Below are 26,345 nucleotides of genomic sequence, written 5' to 3' on the forward strand. Positions count from 1 at the left end.
TACTGCTTGTTGGGCTGGGTACATTGGTGTTCTTGAATTCAACAATGCTGCATTTTAATATGGTTGCCTTTCAAAACACATAGTGGTTATTTCTATTTGAATGGTTCATATTGTTAATAAACAAATAATCCATTCATAATGTTTTAGACACCTGGAAAGAAATGCATTTACATTTAAGTCATTTAGCAGACGCTCTTATCCAGAGCAACTTACAGTTAGTGCATACATTTTTTTTTTTTTTTTTTTTCATACTGGCCCCCCGTGGGAATCGAACCCACAACCCTGACGTTGCAAACGCCATGCTCTACCAACTGAGCTACATCCCTGCCGGCCATTCCCTCCCCTACCCTGGGCCAATTGTGCGCCGCCCCATGGGTCTCAAAATGCATCTGTTATCAGTTGCTATTAGCTGAACTTTGGATTGACCGATACAGTTACTACAAATCTTATCAGTGATTGTGGTTTGTACAATCTGTCAAACAGGCTTTTAAGTAATACAAATCACATTCAACTATCTTTTGTATTACTTGAAAGAAATATGGATATTTACCTTGTGTTATAATGATCATAAATTGACAGGTCGATGTCATTTTTAAGACATTTTACTTACACTATAGAATATGGATTAACAGGTGCAGAGTATTGCAGACACTAAAGGCATGGGCAACATAATCCATATGTTTAGTACCTAAACAGAGGCAAGGCTAGGTTTGTGGCCATCTTATCCAGCTGTTGAGTGACAGTAACTTATCATTATGGGCCAAATCTGAATCTAAGAATAGCATGAAAAGGAACCTTCTGTTGAAACTGGTGAACTTTTGTGTGCAACACCATGAGGTAATTTCCGTGTAATAGCAAGTATAGCCAAGTCACCACTACAAAGCAAAACTTGGGAAAGAATGAATAAATAATGCCTCCGGGTGACCTGACCAAATTCACATAGAAATGTGAGTTATAGATCTGTCATTCTCAATGAACACAAGTCTAAGAAGTGGTAGATATGTTCTATGTGCACTATTTCTATGTTTCCCTTAAGTTTAGGTTTTGCTTCTTTTACTTTCGGTTTTGTACATCAGCTTCAAACAGCTGAAAATACAATATTTTTGGTTATGGTAACGATATTTCACAGCGGTTTAGATGGTGCAATGATTCTCGACACTATAATTGCTTGTTTTGTCACTGTAATTAGGCGAACTATTAGAATTATAGCAACCAGGAAATGGTGGAGCCATTTCTGCATAGTGCACCTTTAATGGTTTGTTACAATTTCCTCTTGGTTTATGGCATCCCAAGACTAGGCTAATACCTTCCTGAACGGCAATGAATGAGAGATTCCATTACATTATCCAAGTAAGTAAATAACAAGTAATTACATGTTTATTACAGTTGTAGAAATGCCTTGAGGGGGAAAACCCCCAAAACAGTGATTAATTTACACATTATTTCAAAGCATGTAGCGAATTTCATGGAAAAATACTATTTGGAACAATACTATTTGGTTGAAATAGAATAACCTGATCTGGCAGGTTGCAGGTACAGCTGGGGCATGCGCTGGAGCACACAGCATCGTGCATTCCTGACATCACCAGGCATATGTTGCATAATGAGAAGAGACCAGAATGATCAACAGTTGAAGCACTATAGGTATGTTATGGAAATATCTCAACTTTTCTAGTAGACCTACTGTATTCATATATGAATGTGTATGTCACTTTAAAACGTGCTCATATTTTGTTGCTTCAAACTTTAATTACATTTCATATAAAAGGGGAGTGTTCTGTGAAACTTGCTCTGGGAGAGCCACTGTTGATAGTAGCAGCGCACATTCTCAGTCAGTGTGACATGCGTTTAGGTTGTTAGTTTCGCAGGGGCTGTAATTGCGATTTCTGTTTGTACTTATCTCCAGCATTTCCTAGTTGGCACTGGTGTTTACTGGCAAACGGACGTCATTTGCATTGGAACTTCAAAGGCGGAGTGTTATAATTTAGTGCCTAGGCTACGTTATAAAAACGACTTCTGTGGCTGAGAGCTCTTTTTGGAGAGGGAACATGGCTTCAAATGGAATAGAAAGTATGCAGTTAGCGGAGGACCAGATCAAAATTCTGGAGGAGAATTTCACCAGAGTCAGCAAGCATCCCGATGAGTCGACGCTCATGTTAATCGCAGCTGAAAGCGGACTAACGGAGGAAGAGACAGCGGTGAGTGTTCACTGTTCAATTATGTTCTCTATGTTGTTTTAGGCCTAATGATAAGGTTACGCTCTCTAGGAACATATACTTTTTCTATGATAGATACAATGTTGCGAGGAAAGAAACTTTGCTGAGGATGGGGTGAATAGGCTGGAAGCGCCCTAAAAGTATCGACACCACACCAAATTGTCAATGCTCAAAATTAAGTTAATTTCTGTCTTTTCAATTTGCAATATTATGTCAACAATCAAATGGCTACCTTATTTATCTTGAACAGCAATTTAGAGAGTTACAAATCTTTGGGAACCTATAGGCTACAATGTTGTTGCAGTGTGCTTTCCAATTAGTTTTTTCTCCTTTTTTTCCACGCACCATTGAACAAATAGGCTACTATGTAGCAAGCCAATTTTCCAGAGACAATTGGTCTTTCACTGAATAGGCGTAATTGGGCGCAGATGAGAGTGGTCAGCAGAATGATCGTTGTTTTGATGAGATATTATCGACCTCTATTAGGCTACCCAAATGTTTAGCCTTTATTTTGTATTCAGTGGCACCAATGTCAACAGAGAATAGCATGATACGGACAGCGCTGACTCGGTGCGCCTCATTCGGTTCGCATGCCATGCCAGTGCCACTGTCCCCAAAATAACACGATGATGACATTTTTAAAGAGAGCATTTACCCATCACCACAGGAATTCCAAACATTCTAATAATAAATACGAATACCAGTGGTCCTAATAATATTGGGTTACATAACAATGTTGCCAGTTGGATCAGTCAAAACATAAATTGTATTAAGTCAATATTTGTTGTTGGACTTGACTCTTGATTACGCAATAACCAAGCCATCGAGTAATGATGTGGCATGACAGAAACGGATATAACGTTTCAGGGGAGGGCCTATCCTGTGTTTGAAGGCTGGGTTATTGATAACACCTGTAATAACTAAAAGGTGTTGAGAACATGGTGAAGTTATACAGACATCTCTATATATGTCACGCCCTGACTCTGGGGACTCTTATTTGTTGAGTCAGGGTGTGATTTTCTATGTTGTATTTTCTATGTTTGTGATCTAGGTTTTGTAGTTCTATGTTTGGCCGGGTGTGTTTCCCAATCAGAGGCAGCTGTCGCTCGTTGTCTCTGATTGGGGAGCATACTTAGGCAGCCTATTGGCAATTACAGTGGGGGAAAAAAGTATTTAGTCAGCCACCAATTGTGCAAGTTCTCCCACTTAAAAAGACGAGAGAGGCCTGTAATTTTCATCATAGGTACACGTCAACTATGACAGACAAATTGAGGAAAAAAAATCCAGAAAATCACATTGTAGGATTTTTAATGAATTTATTTGCAAATTATGGTGGAAAATAAGTATTTGGTCACCTACAAACAAGCAAGATTTCTGGCTCTCACAGACCTGTAACTTCTTCTTTAAGAGGCTCCTATGTCCTCCACTCGTTACCTGTATTAATGGCACCTGTTTGAACTTGTTATCAGTATAAAAGACACCTGTCCACAACCTCAAACAGTCACACTCCAAACTCCACTATGGCCAAGACCAAAGAGCTGTCAAAGGACACCAGAAACAAAATTGTAGACCTGCACCAGGCTGGGAAGACTGAATCTGCAATAGGTAAGCAGCTTGGTTTGAAGAAATCAACTGTGGGAGCAATTATTAGGAAATGGAAGACATACAAGAACACTGATAATCTCCCTCGATCTGGGGCTCCACGCAAGATCTCACCCCGTGGGGTCAAAATGATCACAAGAACGGTGAGCAGAAATCCCAGAACCACATGGGGGGACCTAGTGAATGACCTGCAGAGAGCTGGGACCAAAGTAACAAAGCCTACCATCAGTAACACACTACGCCGCCAGGGACTCAAATCCTGCAGTGCGAGACGTGTCCCCCTGCTTAAGCCAGTACATGTCCAGGCCCGTCAGAAGTTTGCTATAGTGCATTTGGATGATCCAGAAGAGGATTGGGAGAATGTCATATGGTCAGATGAAACTAAAATAGAACTTTTTGGTAAAAACTCAACTCGTTGTGTTTGGAGGACAAAGAATGCTGAGTTGCATCCAAAGAACACCATACCTACTGTGAAGCATGGGGGTGGAAACATCATGCTTTGGGGCTGTTTTTCTGCAAAGGGACCAGGACGACTGATCCGTGTAAAGGAAAGAATGAATGGGGCCATGTATCGTGAGATTTTGAGTGAAAACCTCCTTCCATCAGCAAGGGCATTGAAGATGAAACGTGGCTAGGTCTTTCAGCATGACAATGATCCCAAACACACCGCCCGGGCAACGAGGAGTGGCTTCGTAAGAAGCATTTCAAGGTCCTGGAGTGGCCTAGCCAGTCTCCAGATCTCAACCCCATAGAAAATCTTTGGAGGGAGTTGAAAGTCCGTGTTGCCCAGCGACAGCCCCAAAACATCACTGCTCTAGAGGAGATCTGCATGGAGGAATGGGCCAAAATACCAGCAACAGTGTGTGAAAACCTTGTGAAGACTTACAGAAAACGTTTGACCTGTGTCATTGCCAACAAAGGGTATATAACAAAGTATTGAGAAACTTTTGTTATTGACCAAATACTTATTTTCCACCATAATTTGCAAATAAATTCATAAAAAATCCTACAATGTGATTTTCTGGATTTATTTTCTAATTTTGTCTTTCATAGTTGACGTGTACCTATGATGAAAATGACAGGCCTCTCTCATCTTTTTAAGTGGGAGAACTTGCACAATTGGTGGCTGACTAAATACTTTTTTCCCCCACTGTAGGTGTTGTGGGATCTTGTTCCGTGTGAGGTTTGTTGTGTGTTACCTTTGGACGTCACGTTTTGTTGGTTTATTGTTTTGTCGTTGTTTATTACGTTTAAAATAAACATGAATGCATATCACGCTGCGCCTTGGTCTGACCCGTCTATGAACGAACGTGACAGAAGATCCCACCAAACACGGACCAAGCAGCGTGCCCAGGAGGACCGAACACCCTGGACACAGGTGGGGAAGATGTGGTCGTGGGAGGAGATATTTGCGGGGAAAGGGCCATGGGCGAAGGTAGATGCCCAGGCAGGATAGGAGCAACGGCAACACAGAGGACGCCGGTCGAGGAAGAAGCCCGAGAGACAGCCCCAATAAAAATTTTTGGGGGGGCTAAAAGGGTGGTTGGTGGAGCCTAGTGTTAGAGCAGAGCCAACTCCCCGTACTCACGCGAGGAAGCGTGTGACTGGGCAGGCTCCGTGTTATGCGGAGCTACGTACTGTGTCGCCAGTGTGCCGGCACAGTCCTGTACGTCCTGTGCTAGCACCACGCATGTACCGTGCGAAGATGGGCATCCAGCCAGGACGGGGTGTGCCGGCTCAACGCTCCTGGTCTCTAGTACGCCTCCTCGGTCCCGCATATCCTGCGCCGGTTCTACGTACTGTATCGCCAGTGCGCGTGCACAGCTCTGTGCGTCCTGTGCTAATGCCTCACACATACTGTGCGGAAGTAGGCATCCAGCCAGGACGGGTTGTGCCAGTTCTCCGCTTCAGACCTCCAGTCAGCCTCCACAGTCCGGTACGGCCCGTTCCTGCTCCTCGCACCAAGCCAGTGGTGCGCGTTGCCAGCACGGCCCGGCCTGTTCCTGCTCCTCGCACCAAGCCAGTGGTGCGCGTCGCCAGTCCGGCCCGGCCTGTTCCTGCTCCTCGCACCAAGCCAGTGGTGCGCGTCGCCAGCCCGGCCTGGCCTGTTCCTGCTCCTCGCACCAAACTAGTGGTGCGTGTTCCCAGCCCGGCCCGGCCTGTTCCTGCTCCTCGCACCAAGCCAGTGGTGCGCGTCGCCAGCCCGGTCCGGCCTGTTCCTGCTCCTCGCACCAAGCCAGTGGTGCGCGTTGCCAGTCCGGCCCGGCCTGTTCCCGCTCCTCGCACCAAGGCAGTGGTGCGTGTCGCCAGTCCGGCCCGGCCTGTTCCTGCTCCTCGCACCAAGCCAGTGGTGCATGTTCCTAGTCCGGTTCGGCCCGTGCCTGCTCCTCGCACCAGACCAGTGGTGAGTGTGTCCAGTCCGGCACGGCCCGTGCCCGTTCCACCGGGGCCTGGTCCGGCACCAGTCAGCTGCTCCAGTCCGGAGCCAGAGCAGTCCGCTCCACCGGTGCCTGATCCAGCTCCGGTCAGCTGCTCCAGTCCGGAGCCAGAGCAGTCCGCTCCACCGGTGCCTGATCCAGCTCCGGTCAGCGGCTCCACTCCGGAGCCAGAGCAGTTCGCTCCACCGGGGTCCAGTCCAGATCCGGTCAGCGGCTCCACTCCGGAGCCAGAGCAGTCCGCTCCACCGGTGCCAAGTCCAGCTCCGGTCAGCGGCTCCAGTCCGGAGCCTGATTAGTCCGCTCCACCGGTGCCCGGTCCAGCTCCGGTCAGCGGCTCCAGTCCAGACCCAGACGTCAGCCCCTCTCCAGGTTCGGGGTCTCCCACACCAGGGTCCAGACAGGGCTTGGAGTATAGTGGGAGGAAGGAGAGGGGAAGCAGCGTGCCGAGGTCCAGACCAGACCAGGGGCGCAACAGGGAGGCGGAGAATAGGTGGTTGTCACGCCCGGAGCCGGATCCGCCTCCGAGGCGGAATGCCCACCCGGCCCCTACCCTGTTAAGTAAAGGTTGTGCGGTCGGAGTCCGCACCTTTGGGGGTACTGTCACGCCCTGACTCAGGGGACTCTTATTTGTTGAGTCAGGGTGTGATTTTCTATGTTGTATTTTCTATGTTTGTGATCTATGTTTTGTAGTTCTATGTTTGGCCGGGTGTGTTTCCCAATCAGAGGCAGCTGTCGCTCGTTGTCTCTGATTGGGGAGCATACTTAGGCAGCCCATTGGCAATTAGGTGTTGTGGGATCTTGTTCCGTGTGAGGTTTGTTGTGTGTTACCTTTGGACGTCACGTTTCGTTGGTTTATTGTTTTGTCGTTGTTTGTTAAGTTTAAAATAAACATGTATGCATATCACGCTGCGCCTTGGTCTGACCCGTCTATGAACGAACGTGACAATCTAATAGCATTCCACTTATGTAGAGGCTAGTTATTCTAATTCAGTATTTAAGCTGTTTTATATGCTTGTTGTAATGCACAGTGTTGTTTATTGTCCTTTTTACAAAGCCTACAGTAGTTGATGGCGAAACAATATGTTCAGTTTCAGGATTCATAATACACCTTTGGTGTTGTTTTGGAGGAAGACGTGTGCTGGGTTCATTTTATAGCCATATTTCAGGTACTGTGATGTGTGTGACAGAGAACGATGTAACCATCCCATTGCCTTGAGCAGATTTTGTCCCGCACATTATATGCATTAACAAATGGAGGATCATCAAGAAAGCCATGTACAGATCATGGCAGCCAGTATGACACATGTTTCTCAAAAGGTTCTCCCCCTCTCCTCTGCAAACCGTTTTGGCATGCTCCCTCCACTGCTGTTGTGACTGTGTGTTTCCATTATGAGTGCACAAAGATGGGAGATGTCCAGCCAACTTGTCTGGGCAAATGTGATTCTGGGTGAGGTGGAGTACTTGGCCTTCTGACTTCATTGACAGCGGATGTTTTTAACCACCTACTGTTGGAACATGAATTGGAACATGGTGCTGGCTGTTTAATAGTCATTACAGTACCTTAAGGGAAGGGCACACCCTGTTACCACTCCCTCTCCTGCATAAAGAGCATTTACAACATGTTTCTACCTCTTTACAAGGTGTTTTATACCAGTGGTTCCCGTCTCAACCTTTGTTGAACAGTGGCACACCTTGATGGTATATACAATTCTGTGGTACACCTAAAATGTCCCTATACATTTATTTTGTGGTAATAATGTCCTCTATCTCATCTGATCCATACTGCAAATCATCTATTTTCTGTGACAAACCTTTTTTATAGATTAAATAGTGTTTATGATGGTTAATTTGTGTCTACCCCTTTAAGAGCATCCCGCAAATCTGTGCCAGAAAGATGGAAAATGTAGTTTCAAAATAGGTATTTAGTTTTGTACGGTTTGGGCTATAGCCCAGCGGTTTTCTGCATTGTAAAGGTGTAACCATAGACACAAAGCCATGCTCCGTTTGTTTCTATGGCAGAGGTTGTGGTATAGCTAAGCCCAAAACCATGTATTAATAAATAAAAGTATCTGGCATAATAATAAATAATCAAGATTAGGAAAAGTTTCGCAGCACACCTGATGTAGGGTTTCCACCACTTCCGAATTCGCCAGACAAAGTTCCGCCCCCATTCATTTTCAACGGGAGCACACGGAGCAATGCGCAGGGAATTGTGGGAAGGTGAGCGGCGCGAACCCTGCTAGTGGAGAGATAGAAAAAGTTCAGCTCTGCTCTATTTTATGCAAATTGTATGCTGCCGTTAACCAAACAGGTGAGGAGCAGATGTTTGCTTGAAAATCTTCCATTCATGATAACATAGTTCCACCTGTCATTAGTTCCGGGCAAGCACAACCAAAGAAGATGGAGGAAAGGAAATCATCGCTGTGTCTGGTTTTCCAATTCTATATGATTTTGCTTTGCTAGAATACAGAGACAAAATCATAAGGTCAATTGCATGGAGGAGGATTGCAGAGATTGTTGGTGTTGATGGTGGGTGAAGAGAGATTTGCACAACAATGTTTGCTTGTGCTGCTAACTAGCTATGAACATCAAGCAACCTAAACCTCAAAACTGTGATCAAGCCACCATTTGTGAATGTGTTGACTAAATTAAATTGTGAAATTTGCCCTCCAAAGGATAGAAATCACCAGTAACATGCATTATAACATTGTAAATGATACACTAAGCATTCATTTCCCATGTAATATGCTACCAATTGGACAATGGTATCTTAACATGATGATTCGCATATATTATAGCTTATGGCTCTTTCATTATACTTGTGTCATGACATTGATGATTTTAGCTCACTTCCTGTATAATACATAGGCCTACGTACACATGAATGGGTAATTTGGGTAAAGGAAATTGTAGCTTTGCGAATCTATCTTTACCCACCATCAACACCAACATCTGCAGTCCTCCTCCATGCCATTGACCTTCTGATTTTGTCTCTGTATTCTATAATCATGCTCAGCAAATAAACGAGGTAGAATGACAACACTCCCCATGCCACATTATTTTCCTTTTTGACATTTTTTATTAGCCTACAGATTGCCATCTCCTTATTTTCATGTACAGTACTGTACCTAGAATAAAAGGGTTGGATTTGCACTAAACAATTTCATGTCAGAAAAATCATGTAGAAAATCTGGCTTATGATTAGCCTCATACATTGCCTACGTCTATCATTTAAAATTGAGAACATACAGTTGAAGTCGGAAGTTTACATACACCTTAGCCAAATACATTTAAACTCAGTAAAAATTCCCTGTTTTAGGAAATGTTTACTAGGATTAAATGTCAGGAATTGTGAAAAACTGAGTTTAAATGTATTTGGCTAAGGTGTATGTAAACTTCCGACTGTATGTTCTCAATTGCTCCGTGTGCTCCCGTTGAAAATGAATGGGGGCGGAACTTTGTCTGGCGAATTCGGAAGTGGTGGAAACCCTACATTAGGTGTGCTGCGAAACTTTTTTTAGGATCACCACTTTATTTTAAGAATGTGAAATGTCAGAATAATAGTAGAGAATGATTTTATTTCAGCTTTTATTTCTTTCATCACATTCCCAGTGGGTCAGAAGTTTACATACACTCAATTAGTATTTGGTAGCATTGCCTTTAAATTGTTTAACTTGGGTCAATCATTTCGGGTAGCCTTCCACAAGCTTCCCACAGGAAGTTGGGTGAATTTTAGCCCATTCCTCCTGACAGAGCTGGTGTAACTGAATCAGGTTTGTAGGCCTCCTTGCTCGCACACGCTTTTTCAGTTCTGCCCACAAATGTTCTATAGGATTGAGGTCAGGGCTTTGTGATGGCCACTCCAATACCTTGACTTTGTTGTCCTTAAGCCATTTTGCCACAACTTTGGAAGTATGCTTGGGGTCATTGTCCATTTGGAAGACCCATTTGCGACCAAGCTTTAACTTCCTGACTGATGTCTTGAGATGTTGCTTCAATATATCCACATAATTTTCCTTCCTCATGATGCCATCTATTTTGTGAAGTGCATCAGTCCCTCCTGCAGCAAAGCACCGCCACAGCATGATGGTGCCACCCCCGTGCTTCATGGTTGGGATGGTGTTCTTCGGCTTGCAAGCGTCCCCCTTTTCCCTCCAAACATAACGAAGGTCATTATGGCCAAACAGTTCTATTTTTGTTTCATCAGACCAGAGGACATTTCTCAAGAAATTACGATCTTAGTACTTTTAGTCTGGCTTTTTTTATGGCGGTTTTGGAGCAGTGGCTTCTTCCTTGCTGAGCGGCCTTTCAGGTTATGTCGATATAGGACTCGTTTTACTGTGGATATAGATACTTTTGTACCTGTTTCCTCCAGCATCTTCACAAGGTCCTTTACTGTTGTTCTGGGATTGCGTGGTCCCATGGTGTTTATACTTGCGTACTATTGTTTGTACAGATGAGCGTGGTACCTTCAGGCGTTTGGAAATTGCTCCCAAGGATGAACCAGACTTGTAGAGGTCTACAATTTTATTTCTGAGGTCTTGGCTGATTTATTTTGATTTTCCCATGATTTCAAGCAAAGAGGCACTGAGTTTGAAGGTAGGCCTTGAAATACATCCACAGGTACACCTCCAATTGACTCAAATGATGTCAATTAGCCTATCAGAAGCTTCGAAAGCCATGACATCATTTTCTGGAATTTTCCAAGCTGTTTAAAGGCACAGTCAACTTAGTGTATGTAAACTTCTGACCCACTGGAATTGTGATATAGTGAATTATAAGTGAAATAATCTGTCTGTAAACAATTGTTGGAAAAATTACTTGTGTCATGCACAAAGTAGATGTCCTAACCGACTTGCCAAAACTATAGTTTGTTAACAAGAAATTTGTGGAGTGGTTGAAAAACGAGTTTTAATGACTCCAACCTAAGTGTATGTAAACTTACGACTTCAACTGTATAGCTAGCTCATCAATATGCAAATAATGTGGGAGTTTAGCTATTCTCTGCTTCAGATGTACAATGACAAGGGGCACATTGATTGCACATGCCCATTAGGCCAGTAATGTCATCATACTGTAGGCCTCTGGCTGCATTGTTCATGCATGCCAGTATGATAAGCTGCAAAATGGGTTCACATGGCTGATATCCTGAGACAAATTAGAGACAGATTCCAGTTTTTAAGTTAATAATTAAAACAATTTTAAACACTTCACTTCAATGAATCAACTTTGAATGAATCAAAATATAATACTTTTTTAAAATAAATAATCTAACTTGTTTGTAAATGTTAGACATCTTAGTAAGTAGGCTATTATTACTAAAGCATCATTTCGGGTGAACAAAAAAGTCCATACCAGAGGTGGCCAACCTTGCTCCACTCCCTGATCTACTGGGTGAGCATACTTCTATTCCAGCCCAGCAATAATACACATTATTATCAACTCATTAGGTTTGATAAGTTGAATCATGTTTGTTAGTGCTGGGCGGGAACAGAAGTCTGCACACCCAGCATACCTCTAGGAGAAAGATTGGCCTGCTCCAGTTGTAATATATTTTTTTAGATTGATAGATTGTAACTTCCATCAATGTAATTGTCTGCATAACTTCCAATCTCCCATATGTTTTTTTTTTCTCGCGCAAATATATATATATATATATATATACAGTTGAAGTCGGAAGTTTACATAGACTTAGGTTGGAGTCATTAAAACTCGTTCTTCAACCACTCCACAGATTTCTTGTTAACAAACTATAGTTTTGGCAAGTCGGTTAGGACATCTACTTTGTGCATGACACAATTAATTTTTCCAACAATTGTTTACAGACAGATAATTTCACTTATCATTCACTGTATCACAATTCCAGTGGGTCAGAAGTTTACATACACTAAGTTGACTGTGCCTTTAAACAGCTTGGAAAATTCCAGAAAATGATGTCATGGCTTTCGAAGCTTCTGATAGGCTAATTGACATCATTTGAGTCAATTGGAGGTGTACCTGTGGATGTATTTCAAGGCCTACCTTCAAACTCAGTGCCTCTTTGCTTGACATCATGGGAAAATCAAAAGAAATCAGCCAAGAACTCAGAAATAAAATTGTAGACCTCCACAAGTCTGGTTCATCCTTGGGAGCAATTTCCAAACGCCTGAAGGTACCACGTTCATCTGTACAAACAATAGTATACAAGTATAAACACCATGGGACTACGCAGCCGTCACACCGCTCAGGAAAGAGACACATTCTGTCTCCTAGAGATGAATGTACTTTGGTGCGAAAAGTGCAAATCAATCCCAGAACAACAGTAAAGGACCTTGTGAAGATGCTGGAGGAAACAGGTACAAAAGTATCTATATCCACAGTAACACAAGTCCTATATCGACATAACCTGAAAGGCCGCTCAGCAAGGAAGAAACAACTGCTCCAAAACCGCCATAAAAAAGCCAGACTACGGTTTGCAACTGCACATGGGGACAAAGATCATACTTTTTGGAGAAATGTCCTCTGGTCTGATGAAACAAAAATAGAACTGTTTGGTCATAATGACCATCGTTATGTTTGGAGGAAAAAGGGGGACGCTTGCAAGCCGAAGAACACCATCCCAACCGTGAAGTACGGGGGTGGCAGCATCATGCTGTGGGGGTGCTTTGCTGCAGGAGGGACTGGTGCACTTCACAAAATAGATGGCATCATGAGGAAGGAAAATTATGTGGATATATTGAAGCAACATCTCAAGACATCAGTCAGGAAGTTAAAGCTTGGTCGCAAATGGGTCTTCCAAATGGACAATGACCACAAGCATACTTCCAAAGTTGTGGTAAAATGGCTTAGGCACAACAAAGTCAAGGTATTGGAGTGGCCATCACAAAGCCTTGACCTCAATCCTATAGAAAATGTGTGGGCAGAACTGAAAAGTGTGTGCGAGCAAGGAGCCCTACAAACCTGACTCCGTTACACCAGCTCTGTCAGGAGGAATGGGTCAAGATTCACCCAACTTATTGTGGGAAGCTTGTGGAAGGCTACCTGAAATGTTTGACCCAAGTTAAACAATTTAAAGGCAATGCTACCAAATACTAATTGAGTGTATGTAAACTTCTGATGCACATGCACATACAGTGGGGGAAAAAAGTATTTAGTCAGCCACCAATTGTGCAAGTTCTCCCACTTAAAAAGATGAGAGAGGCCTGTAATTTTCATCATAGGTACACGTCAACTATGACAGACAAAATGAGAATTATTTTTCCAGAAACTTACATTGTAGGATTTTTAATGAATTTATTTGCAAATTATGGTGGAAAATAAGTATTTGGTCAATAACAAAAGTTTCTCAATACTTTGTTATATACCCTTTGTTGGCAATGACACAGGTCAAACGTTTTCTGTAAGTCTTCACAAGGTTTTCACACACTGTTGCTGGTATTTTGGCCATTTCCTCCATGCAGATCTACTCTAGAGCAGTGATGTTTTGGGGCTGTCGCTGGGCAACAAGGACTTTCAACTCCCTCCAAAGATTTTCTATGGGGTTGAGATCTGGAGACTGGCTAGGCCACTCCAGGACCTTGAAATGCTTCTTACGAAGCCACTCCTTCGTTGCCCGGGCGGTGTGTTTGGGATCATTGTCATGCTGAAAGACCCAGCCACGTTTCATCTTCAATGCCCTTGCTGATGGAAGGAGGTTTTCACTCAAAATCTCACGATACATGGCCCCATTCATTCTTTCCTTTACACGGATCAGTCGTCCTGGTCTCTTTGCAGAAAAACAGCCCCAAAGCATGATGTTTCCACCCCCATGCTTCACAGTAGGTATGGTGTTCTTTGGATGCAACTCAGCATTCTTTGTCCTCCAAACACGACTGAGTTGAGTTTTTACCAAAAAAGTAATATTTTGGTTTCATCTGACCATATGACATTCTCCCAATCCTCTTCTGGATCATCCAAATGCACTCTAGCAAACTTCAGACGGGCCTGGACATGTACTGGCTTAAGCAGGGGGACACGTCTGGCACTGCAGGATTTGAGTCCCTGGCGGCGTAGTGTGTTACTGATGGTAGGCTTTGTTACTTTGGTCCCGGCTCTCTGCAGGTCATTCACTAATATAATAATAATAATATAATATGCCATTTAGCAGACGCTTTTATCCAAAGCGACTTACAGTCATGCGTGCATAAATTTTTTAAGGTATGGGTGGTCCCGGGGATCGAACCCACTACCTTGGCGTTACAAGCGCCGTGCTCTACCAGCTGAGCTACAGAGGTCCCCCCGTGTGGTTCTGGGATTTTTGCTCACCGTTCTTGTGATCATTTTGACCCCACAGGGTGAGATCTTGCGTGGAGCCCCAGATCGAGGGAGATTATCAGTGGTCTTGTATATCTTCCATTTCCTAATAATTGCTCCCACAGTTGATTTCTTCAAACCAAGCTGCTTACCTATTGCAGATTCAGTCTTCCCAGCCTGGTGCAGGTCTACAATTTTGTTTCTGGTGTCCTTTGACAGCTCTTTGGTCTTGGCCATAGTGGAGTTTGGAGTGTGACTGTTTGAGGTTGTGGACAGGTGTCTTTTATACTGATAACAAGTTCAAACAGGTGCCATTAATACAGGTAAGGAGTGGAGGACAGAGGAGCCTCTTAAAGAAGAAGTTACAGGTCTGTGAGCCAGAAATCTTGCTTGTTTGTAGGTGACTAAATACTTATTTTCCACCATAATTTGCAAATAAATTCATTAAAAATCCTCCAATGTGATTTTCTGGAATTTTATTTTCTCAATTTGTCTGTCATAGTTGACGTGTACCTATGATGAAAATTACAGGCCTCTCTCATCTTTTTAAGTGGGAGAACTTGCACAATTGGTGGCTGACTAAATACTTTTTTCCCCCACTGTACATATACACATACATATATATAAATACATATACATACATATATATACATATCCTTTCAAAAATATATATTTCCCTTTATTACTTTTCAACCCCACTACCCCTTTCCTAATTGGAGTAAACTAGTGAACAACAATGCTTAGGCCTCTACTTCCAGCTTATACAGTGGGGAGAACAAGTATTTGATACACTGCCGATTTTGCAAGTTTTCCTACTTACAAAGCATGTAGAGGTCTGTAATTTTTATCATAGGTACACTTCAACTGTGAGAGATGGAATCTAAAACAAAAATCATAGAAAATCACATTGTATGATTTTTAAGTAATTAATTTGCATTTTATTGCATGACATAAGTATTTGAGCACCTACCAACCAGTAAGAATTCCGGCTCTCACAGACCTGTTCGTTTTTCTTTAAGAAGCCCTCCTGTTCTCCACTCATTACCTGTATTAACTGCACCTGTTTGAACTCGTTACCTGTATAAAAGACACCTGTCCACACACTCAATCAAACAGACTCCAACCTCTCCACAATGGCCAAGACCAGAGAGCTGTGTAAGGACATCAGGGATAACATTGTAGACCTGCAAAAGGCTGGAATGGGCTACAGGACAATAGGCAAGCAGCTTGGTGAGAAGGCAACAACTGTTGGCACAATTATTAGAAAATGGAAGAAGTTCAAGATGACGGTCAATCACCCTCAGTCTGGGGCTCCATGCAAGATCTCACCTCGTTGGGCATCAATGATCATGAGGAAGGTGAGGGATCAGCCCAGAACTACATGGCAGGACCTGGTCAATGACCTGAAGAGAGCTGGGACCACAGTCTCAAAGAAAACCATTAGTAACACACTACGCCGTCATGGATTAAAATCCTGCAGTGCACGCAAGGTCCCCCTGCTCAAGCCAGCGCATGTCCAGGCCCGTCTGAAGTGTGCCAATGACCATCTGGATGATCCAGAAGAGGAATGGGAGAAGGTCATGTGGTCTGATGAGACAAAAATAGAGCTTTTTGGTCTAAACTCCACTCGCCGTGTTTGGAGGAAGAAGAAGGATGAGTACAACCCCAAGAACACCATCCCAACCGTGAAGCATGGAGGTGGAAACATCATTCTTTGGGGATGCTTTTCTGCAAAGGGGACAGGACGACTGCACCATATTGAGGGGAGGATGGATGGGGCCATGTATCGCGAGATCTTAGCCAACAACCTCCTTCCCTCAGTTAGAGCATTGAAGATGGGTTGTGGCTGGGTCTTCCAGCATGACAACGACCCGAAACACACAGCCAGGGCAACTAAGGAGTGGCTCCGTAAGAAGCATCTCAAGGTCCTGGAGTGGCCTAGCCAGTCTCCAGACCTGAACCCAATAGAACATCTTTGGAGTGAGCTGAAAGTCCGTATTGCCCAGCGACAGCCCCGAAACCTGAAGGATCTGGAGAAAGTCTGTATGGAGGAGTGGGCCAAAATCCCTGCTGCAGTGTGTGCAAACTTGGTCAAGACCTACAGGAAACGTATGATCTCTGTAATTGCAAACAAAGGTTTCTGTACCAAATATTAAGTTCTGCTTTTCTGATGTATCAAATACTTATGTCATGCAATAAAATGCAAATTAATTACTTAAAAATCATACAATGTGATTTTCTGGATTTTTGTTTTAGATTCCGTCTCTCACAGTTGAAGTGTACCTATGATAAAAATTACAGACCTCTACATGCTTTGTAAGTAGGAAAACCTGCAAAATTGGCAGTGTATCAAATACTTGTTCTCCCCACTGTACATACTACAGTGAGGGAAAAAAGTATTTCATCCCCTGCTGATTTTGTACGTTTGCCCACTGACAAAGACATGATCAGTCTATAATTTTAATGGTAGGTTTATTTGAACAGTGAGAGACAGAATAACAACAACAAAAAATCCAGAAAAAAGCATGTCAAAAATGTTATAAATTGATTTGCATTTTAATGAGGGAAATAAGTATTTGACCACTCTGCAAAACATGACTTAGTACTTGGTGGCAAAACCCTTGCTGGCAATCACAGAGGTCAGACGTTTCTTGTAGTTGGCCACCAGGTTTGCACACATCTCAGGAGGGATTTTGTTCCACTCCTCTTTGCAGATCTTCTCCAAGTCATTAAGGTTTCGAGGATGACGTTTGGCAACTCGAACCTTCAGCTCCCTCCACAGATTTTCTATGGGATTAAGGTCTGGAGATTGGCTAGGACACTCCAGGACCTTAATGTGCTTCTTCTTGAGCCACTCCTATGTTGCCTTGGCCGTGTGTTTTGGGTCATTGTCATGCTGGAATACCCATCCACGACCCATTTTCAATGCCCTGGCTGAGGGAAGGAGGTTCTCACCCAAGATTTGACGGTACATGGCCCCGTCCATCGTCCCTTTGATGCGGTGAAGTTGTCCTGTCCCCTTAGCAGAAAACACCCCTAAAGCATAATGTTTCCACCTCCATGTTTGACGGTGGGGGATGGTGTTCTTGGGGTCATAGGCAGCATTCCTCCTCCTCCAAACACGGCGAGTTGAGTTGATGCCAAAGAGCTCGATTTTGGTCTCATCTGACCACAACACTTTCACCCAGTTCTCCTCTGAATCATTCAGATGTTCATTGGCAAACTTCATGCGGCCCTGTATATGTGCTTTCTTGAGCAGGGGGACCTTGCGGGCGCTGCAGGATTTCAGTCCTTCACGGCGTAGTGTGTTACCAATTGTTTTCTTGGTGACTATGGTCCCAGCTGCCTTGAGATCATTGACAGGATCCTCCCGTGTAGTTCTGGGCTGATTCCTCACCGTTCTCATGATCATTGCAACTCCACGAGGTGAGATCTTGCATGGAGGCCCAGGCCGAGGAAGATTGACAGTTATTTTGTGTTTCTTCCATTTGCGAATAATCGCACCAACTGTTGTCACCTTCTTGCCAAGCTGCTTGGCGATGGTCTTGTAGCCCATTCCAGCCTTGTGTAGATCTACAATCTTGTCCCTGACATCTTTGGAGAACTCTTTGGTCTTGGCCATGGTGGAGAGTTTAGAATCTGATTGATTGATTGCTTCTGTGGACAGGTGTATTTTATATAGGTAACAAGCTGAGATTGGGAGCACTCCCTTTAAGAGTGTGCTCCTAATCTCAGCTCGTTACCTGTATAAAATACACCTGGGAGCCAGAAATCTTTCTGATTGAGAGGGTGTCAAATACTTATTTCCCTCATTAAAATGCAAATCATTTTATAACATTTTTGACATGCGTTTTTCTGGATTTGTTTGTTGTTATTCTGTCTCTCACTGTTCAAATAAACCTACCATAAAAATTATAGACTGATCATTTCTTTGTCAGTGGGCAAACGTACAAAATCAGCAGGGGATCAAATACTTTTTTCCCTCACTGTATATACATTTTAATGGACACAGTCAATTTTACAATAATTCTATTTTGTTTGTTTTTACTTATGAACTTCCTCTACCCTCAACCTCTCCAATCATTTTCATGATGTCCATCCGCTTTGCTTCTATATGCCATATCTTTCTAACTGTGCTCTTTCACAAAAGCTCTCAACCTATAACCTATATACTTATTATGAACACAGTATGCTTTACATTAGTTATCTTGTTGTTATTAGTTGTTGTTAGTTGTTATTAGTCCCACCCTTCAACTCCATTCAACACCACCCATCTATCTCTTAACACCATCCATATTGGATTTCTATTTGCCATATATATACTGTGATGTTTTACAAAAGTTCTGAACCCTTCTATTCTCATTGTTTCTACAGATTGTAAATTGAAAATAAACATTTTTGCTAAAAGTATTATTATATTAATGATCGATTGACTATGACTTTTCAGATCACCCAGTAGTGCTATCTGCAGAGTTAGCTCCAGGTAAATATTGCAATCCTTTAACCATTCCTGGACCTGTGTCCAAAAACAAGCTACAAATGGACAGTACCAAAACAAATGATCTAATGATTCTGTCTCTTTGCAGCAAAATCTGCAGATCTGGGAAGATTTATCCCCCATATGAATGACATTATATTGGTAGCATATAGTAATTTAAATAGAAAATTCTAAGTTTTGAATCTGGCGTTGTTTTGTGTATCAGTTCATAAACACTATGCCATGGAATCGGTATGTCAAAAATCTATTCCCAACTATTTTGCAATCTATATGGGATGGCTGTCAATCTTTTGGTCCTTAAATGAAACTGGTATACTTTTTTATTTATCACGATGTTCTTTAACCAATTATGTTATTTAATGCAGGGCCGACAGACAAGTTCCTTACTTTTTCCCCCTTCCACTTTCCTCTTCCATTTTTGCTGTAATGCTGCAATTATTTGGTTGTAATTTTGGGTAGAGCAGACATTTCCATATGTTTTTGTTAGCTGCATGTGCGACATAACTCCAGCAGTCCTACCTATGATATCATTTACGAAGATTATATATATTTTTTTTTTAATTGTCCAAAAAATAGTTTTTTATCAATTTGAGTTTAACCACAATATTTGTTGCATTATTTGTTCTGTCATTTCTGGAGGATTAAATTGAAATTGCAACCAACTTTCTATAGCTTGTTTTAGAAATAGTGATATTTGGGAGATTATTTCCTTTTCAAACAACTGAAAGTGAGAGGTTGTAATCTGAATAAAGGGAAAAATGCCATTCTTGAACATTGGGTGAGACAATCTCAGTTGTAATAGGTTTGTAGCCTACATTGTGTGTGACTTTTAACAGTATTGTTGTATAAAACATTTGCTAACATAAGTACACATACTGGCACATACAAGGATGTGCCAGCAGTCTCTTGGGACATTCACTGGGACCTCTTCCATCTGCAGACAGGCTTTCGCAGCTCTCCAGACATCACAAAGAAACACGCATCATTTTATTACAATTAGACAGCCCTTGCTATTATCTCTCCGTCTGTTTTGATAGTTTTTCTCTCTAGGGACTAAAACTGGAGAATATTTTCATAATGTCATCTGATAACCTACCCTATCTAACTAGTACACCTACTCCCCTTTTCTGACATCTGGAGCAGAACATCCTTTCACCCTCTTCCATTGCTGTTATCTACAAATGCATTTGAAGCATGAGTTTTTAGTTTACAATGAAAAATAGGCCTACATCAAGATAGTAAGCTAATATGAAGTTAACTACAGTAGCTGATGATATTTCACTTAGCTATAGTATGTAAAGTTGGCTAGCTAGCTAACAAGTAGCTCATTAGCCTACACAGAGTGGTCTGCTTACTTGAATAGGTTCACACCTACTCCCATGCCCACGAAGCGGCCAATCTTTTGTAGCAAAGAGTTGTCAAGTGGAGGCACCGCCTCTGGTCAAAACGTACCGTGAGAGTTCCTCAAGGTGCGACACACTGTTTGGGAACCACTACTGTTTTATACAGTGCTTGTCCTTAGACCTTCTGTGCTTCCGTTTTTAAAGCACACAGCAGCCATGGGGTCATGTGGAGTTTATTGCAATGATTTACAGTATCTGTATAATCCATCTAGGGGAACAAAAAAAGGAACAATATAACTATACAGTGTAAATTCATTATTATTGTCATTTGTGAATAAGCCCCCCTGACAGGTTAGGCTATTCGGACCACTTCAGGCCATGGACATCTCAAATGAAAATCATTGGTGATATTGCAACTTTTATCGAAATAAAAACTTTTCTCATTTTGTCAGTAACCATAAACTGGTATTGGCTGTGATTTACTCAGTTTTCCCAAAACACCTTCTGCATTTGTCATTACCATCACATCATAAAACATTACATTTTAGTTTTAAACTGAACCACAAACACAATGGGTTTTTGGATTATTTGGTTGATCTGTCTGTAGGATTTGGTACTACCACATTAAGAAAATAATAAAATACTTAATCCATAAATATGGGCCTGCGCTGGCTGTGTATGTATACAGTGGGGGAAAAAAGTATTTAGTCAGCCACCAATTGTGCAAGTTCTCCCATTTAAAAAGATGAGAGAGGCCTGTAATTTTCATCATAGGTACACGTCAACTATGACAGACAAATTGAGATTTTCTTTCTCCAGAAAATCACATTGTAGGATTTTTAATGAATTCATTTGCAAATTATGGTGGAAAATAAGTATTTGGTCACCTACAAACAAGCAAGATTTCTGGCTCTCACAGACCTGTAACTTCTTCTTTAAGAGGCTCCTCTGTCCTCCACTCATTACCTGTATTAATGGCACCTGTTTGAACTTGTTATCAGTATAAAAGACACCTGTCCACAACCTCAAACAGTCACACTCCAAACTCCACTATGGCCAAAACCAAAGAGCTGTCAAAGGACACCAGAAACAAAATTGTAGACCTGCACCAGGCTGGGAAGACTGAATCTGCAATAGGTAAGCAGCTTGGTTTGAAGAAATCAACTGTGGGAGCAATTATTAGGAAATGGAAGACATACAAGACCACTGATAATCTCCCTCGATCTGGGTCTCCACGCAAGATCTCACCCTGTGGGGTCAAAATGATCACAAGAACGGTGAGCAAAAATCCCACAACCACACGGGGGGACCTAGTGAATGACCTGCAGAGAGCTGGGACCAAAGTAACAAAGCCTACCATCAGTAACACACTATGCCACCAGGGACACAAATCCTGCAGTGCCAGACGTGTCCCCCTGCTTAAGCCAGTACATGTCCAGGCCCGTCTGAAGTTTGCTAGAGTGCATTTGGATGATCCAGAAGAGGATTGGGAGAATGTCATATGGTCAGATGAAACCAAAATATAACTTTTTGGTAAAAACTCAACTCGTCGTGTTTGGAGGACAAAGAATGCTGAGTTGCATCCAAAGAACACCATACCTACTGTGAAGCATGGGGGTGGAAACATCATGCTTTGGGGCTGTTTTTCTGCAAAGGGACCAGGACGACTGATCCGTGTAAAGAAAAGAATGAATGGGGCCATGTATCGTGAGATTTTGAGTGAAAACCTCCTTCCATCAGCAAGGGCATTGAAGATGAAACGTGGCTGGGTCTTTCAGCATGACAATGATCCCAAACACACCGCCGGGCAACGAATGAGTGGCTTCGTAAGAAGCATTTCAAGGTCCTGGAGTGGCCTAGCCAGTCTCCAGATCTCAACCCCATAGAAAATCTTTGGAGGGGAGTTGAAAGTCCGTGTTGCCCAGCGACAGCCCCAAAACATCACTGCTCTAGAGGAGATCTGCATGGAGGAATGGGCCAAAATACCAGCAACAGTGTGTGAAAACCTTGTGAAGACTTACAGAAAACGTTTGATCTGTGTCATTGCCAACAAAGGGTATATAACAAAGTATTGAGAAACTTTTGTTATTGACCAAATACTTATTTTCCACCATAATTTGCAAATAAATTATTAAAAAATCCTACAATGTGATTTTCTGGATTTATTTTCTAATTTTGTCTGTCATAGTTGACGTGTACCTATGATGAAAATTACAGGCCTCTCTCATCTTTTTAAGTGGGAGAACTTGCACAATTGGTGGCTGACTAAATACTTTTTTCCCCCACTGTACCTGCATGTAGGCTATCATCAACAATACAATGTCTTGTTTAAATTGTTATATATTTATCATTTTTACAGTAGTTATATTGAGAACAAGTAAGTTTTTTACACTTGAAGTAGACAGGGCAAATGTGATATTTAATGTGTACATTATGGCGGTAATGACAGGGTAATGGTAAATTGCTTTAGATGTAAAACATAAGTGGGTGCAAATGGATATCTACAATATTTCTATAAAGACAGTAAAATATCATTTGATAAGCAGTATTGAGCAGGGATATACACATGTTATACAAAGGTTATACAAAAAGTCATTACAGACACATTTTGTGTTGGTAATGACAGTGTTTGTAATGATCATTGACAACATTTTGGGATTTAACTGCCAGGCCATAAGGTTAACTTGGTTAATATGATCAGCTATCATTTGATGAATTCCAACCACAACATAATGAGATGTATTATTTCAGATAGAGGACAATCTAGATGAGTTATAGCCATTGCGGTAATTACACAGAATAAAATAAAAAATATATTTATTTATCTTGACATTCAAAGTGACTTTTCTTGAAGGTGGAGATATAATATCATACACTCTCCATGTCATAACCTTGTTCTCCGCTGTCACTTCATATCCTTGTTCTCCACTGTCACTTCATATCCTTGTTCTCCACTGTCACTTCATAACCTTGTTCTCCACTGTCACTTCATAACCTTGTTCTCCGCTGTCACTTCATATCCTTGCTCTCCACTGTCACTTCATATCCTTGATCTCCACTGTCAATTCATATCCTTTTTCTCCACTGTCACTTCATATCCTTTTTCTCCGCTGTCACTTCATATCCTTGCTCTCCACTGTCACTTCATATCCTTGATCTCCACTGTCAATTCATATCCTTTTTCTCCACTGTCACTTCATATCCTTTTTCTCCACTGTCACTTCATATCCTTTTTCTCCACTGTCACTTCATATCCTTGATCTCCACTGTCAATTCATATCCTTGTTCTCCACTGTCACGTCATATCCTTTTTCCCACTGTCACTTCATATCCTTGTTCTCCACTGTCACTTCATATCGTTGTTCTCCACTGTCACTTCATATTCTTGTTCTCCACTGTCACTTCATATCCTTGTTCTCCACTGCCACTTCCCAGTTCCTGTGTGACTTGATGTGTAAAATGATGAAAATACATTATAATGTATAATTTTGTTCCGAGTGATGGTAATGACGCAATACTGTGAGACGACTGTATTTTTTATTTAAAAAATTACAAAAATGGCTTATGCACATCAAATATGTATATTGTTTCCATTTATTTGACTCTTTATCTAAACAGATGCATTAAATATTTTTAAATTATCTAAAATGTTCCATGTGTAATACATAGTAAAGTCTGGGTGTGAGACAAGGCAAAACATTCCAAAACAGTGAAATCCAGACATTAAATGCTTTAGAAAATAAACATAAGAACAAAATTTAAAGCTGAAAAAAAGTATGGTTATTTTAATGTCTACTCAAAGGTAGACTCAGTGAAATTACGTTGCCACGTACAACACCGCTGATATTGCGTTGAGCGAGATGCAAGACTACGCTCACACACGGAACGGATTCTATTCACACTGTTACAACATGGGAGCAACGTGACCAAAACAGCAGAGTAGTTTACCTTCGAGCTTCAACTCTCTTAGTTGTTGCGGATATTGACCCACTATGCTGTTTACTTCGTGCATCGACGTCATATCGCTGAGTATACCTTTAAGGTTGATTGTATGACTTTCTGGCTGTGCCTGCTAGTGACTACCCTGCAGAGCTGCCTCCAGTACATGCGTAATCTCAATAAATGCCAACCTGCAACCTCATCACCCTGCATAAGGAAAAACACCTAGGGAAAATTGCTCAGGAATATCATTTTACATTTTAGTCATTTAGCAGACGCTCTTATCCAGAGCGACTTACAGGAGCAATTAGGGTTAAGTGCCTTGCTCAAGGGCACATCGACAGATTTTTCACCTAGTAGGCTTGGGGATTAGAACAAGCGACCTTTCGGTTACTGGCACAACGCTCTTAACCACTAAGCTACCTGCCGCCCCAATATTCATGTCATTATGAGTTTGTTCAGTGTGTAACCTACCATTACCTCACCCAGGTCAGTTTACAGATTCTGTGACTAACGTACCAATAATAATGCTATTTGGAACTAATACCTGGTGGAAGAATAGGAACTATGCCGTGGTGTGCCGTCACCTGTCTCTGACACCTATCTTGGGCTATTTTTGTTTGTTCCAGAAATGGTTCAGGCTACGCAACGCACAGTGGAGACAGGCCGAGGGCCTTCCAGCTCAACTGGGATCAGTGAAAGACTGAAATTGGAGTGGTGTAGGAAACCTCCCCCTCACCCCATCGCTTCTCTGAATGATCCGCCACGCCCTTACTGACCAACTCCCAGGACACATCAACCAGTCATACCTTCCTTCCATCATTCTCTCTCTTTTGTATCTAAGCTATTTTCATTTAGTGAATGTGTGAAGTGTAATGCGAGTCAATGTTTTTTTGCCAATATAACCGCCATGTTTACATATAATAATAAATAAACAAACATATATTATAAATGACGTAGACTGCTTTCATGCTGCATGTCATCAGAATGAGGGGCCTTCTAAACTTAATGAGGAAGTACTGTAGGGTACAATGGCGGAAAGGTTTGGAGGGGGGACTTTGTTGTAAGGCTTTGTTTTGTGCATCTCTCAGCAGGGAGCGGCTTAACATTGGGCTTTTATGGGACTATAAAAGATGTGAGGCAGCGTTCATGTTACGACACATTCAACAGGAATCAGCTGGCCCTGTAACAGGGACTCGGGGTTGATGGCTAATTTGGAGGGAAAGGCTTTAGACATGTAAGCTGGGATCAGAGCAAGCAACTGCCAGCAGGTGATGCCACCTACCTGTTTGTTCAGTTGTCCCTGTTTCAAGGACGTCAGACATCCTTTCTAAATATCTGTCTAGGGAAAAGAACAGGGGAAGGAAAGAGAGGGAGAGAGACCCCACTGGGCACACACTGGTTGAATCAACGTTGTTTCCACTTCATGTCAATGAAATGATGTTGACCCAATGTGGAATAGACGTGGAATTGACGTCTGTGCCCAGTGGGAAGGTAGTGATATCCTGCCAAAGAACCTAGGGTAATGATGGACTGATCGTGGAAACTGCCTACATAACAGGCCTGATACCAACTCAACAGGTACGTACTTCTGGTCCTAATAAAACTCTCCCCTCTCTGACAGTCTGTCTGTTTTACAGTGTGTGTCGTGACAGATAGCTGTTTGGCCTGGCTTGCAAATACTGCACATACACACACTGTTTTTGTTCAGCTGACTGTGAAAAAAACTGTCACACCCACAGAGGAAAAACAAGTGTGTTTATTTAGAGTTGAACACACCAAATGCAGAACATTCAAGTTTTACAGGATACACATGGTATACACCAACTAAATGCTTACTTGCAGGTTCCTTCTGGACAATGCAACAACAATAAATAATAAAATATAAGAATATGAACATAAAGTAATTGGCTGAGTAAAATAGAATAAAGATTTTAGCATAAGTATAATACAGGAAGGCACCATTTATAGTCCAATATTTACACGTTTTGGGGAAGGGGGGGGATTGGGGGACAAGTCTTTAAATTGTGCAGTATTT

General features: G+C 42.2%; 1 protein-coding gene across 2 annotated transcripts; it reads left to right on the forward strand.

The window, feature by feature from the left end:
* Positions 1 to 1,572: 1,572 nt before the first annotated feature.
* On the forward strand, positions 1,573 to 25,253 carry LOC121546351 (homeodomain-only protein-like). Of its 2 annotated transcripts, XM_045209067.1 has the most exons (3): positions 1,573 to 1,644; positions 1,907 to 2,198; positions 24,937 to 25,253. In XM_045209067.1, exons 2-3 carry the CDS (start codon positions 2,049 to 2,051, stop codon positions 25,012 to 25,014), a joined length of 228 nt encoding a protein of 75 aa, XP_045065002.1. In that variant the 5' UTR covers positions 1,573 to 1,644; positions 1,907 to 2,048; the 3' UTR covers positions 25,015 to 25,253. The 2 variants fall into 2 exon arrangements, with proteins under 2 accessions (XP_045065002.1, XP_041713490.1); XM_041857556.2 differs by lacking the exon at positions 1,573 to 1,644 and having other exon boundaries at positions 1,794 to 2,198.
* The last annotated feature ends 1,092 nt before the right edge of the window (positions 25,254 to 26,345 follow it).

This window comes from Coregonus clupeaformis, chromosome 3, assembly GCF_020615455.1.
Source record: "Coregonus clupeaformis isolate EN_2021a chromosome 3, ASM2061545v1, whole genome shotgun sequence".
In the NCBI taxonomy this organism is placed as follows: Eukaryota; Metazoa; Chordata; class Actinopteri; order Salmoniformes; family Salmonidae; genus Coregonus; species Coregonus clupeaformis.

Coding starts and splice junctions, on each gene's coding strand:
- LOC121546351 (XM_045209067.1), top strand. CDS start 2,049: ATGGCTTCAAATGGAATAGAAAGTATGCAGTTAGCGGAGGACCAGATC. Junction 2,199..24,936: donor TAACGGAGGAAGAGACAGCG/GTGAGTGTTCAC, acceptor TGTTTGTTCCAG/AAATGGTTCAGGCTACGCAA.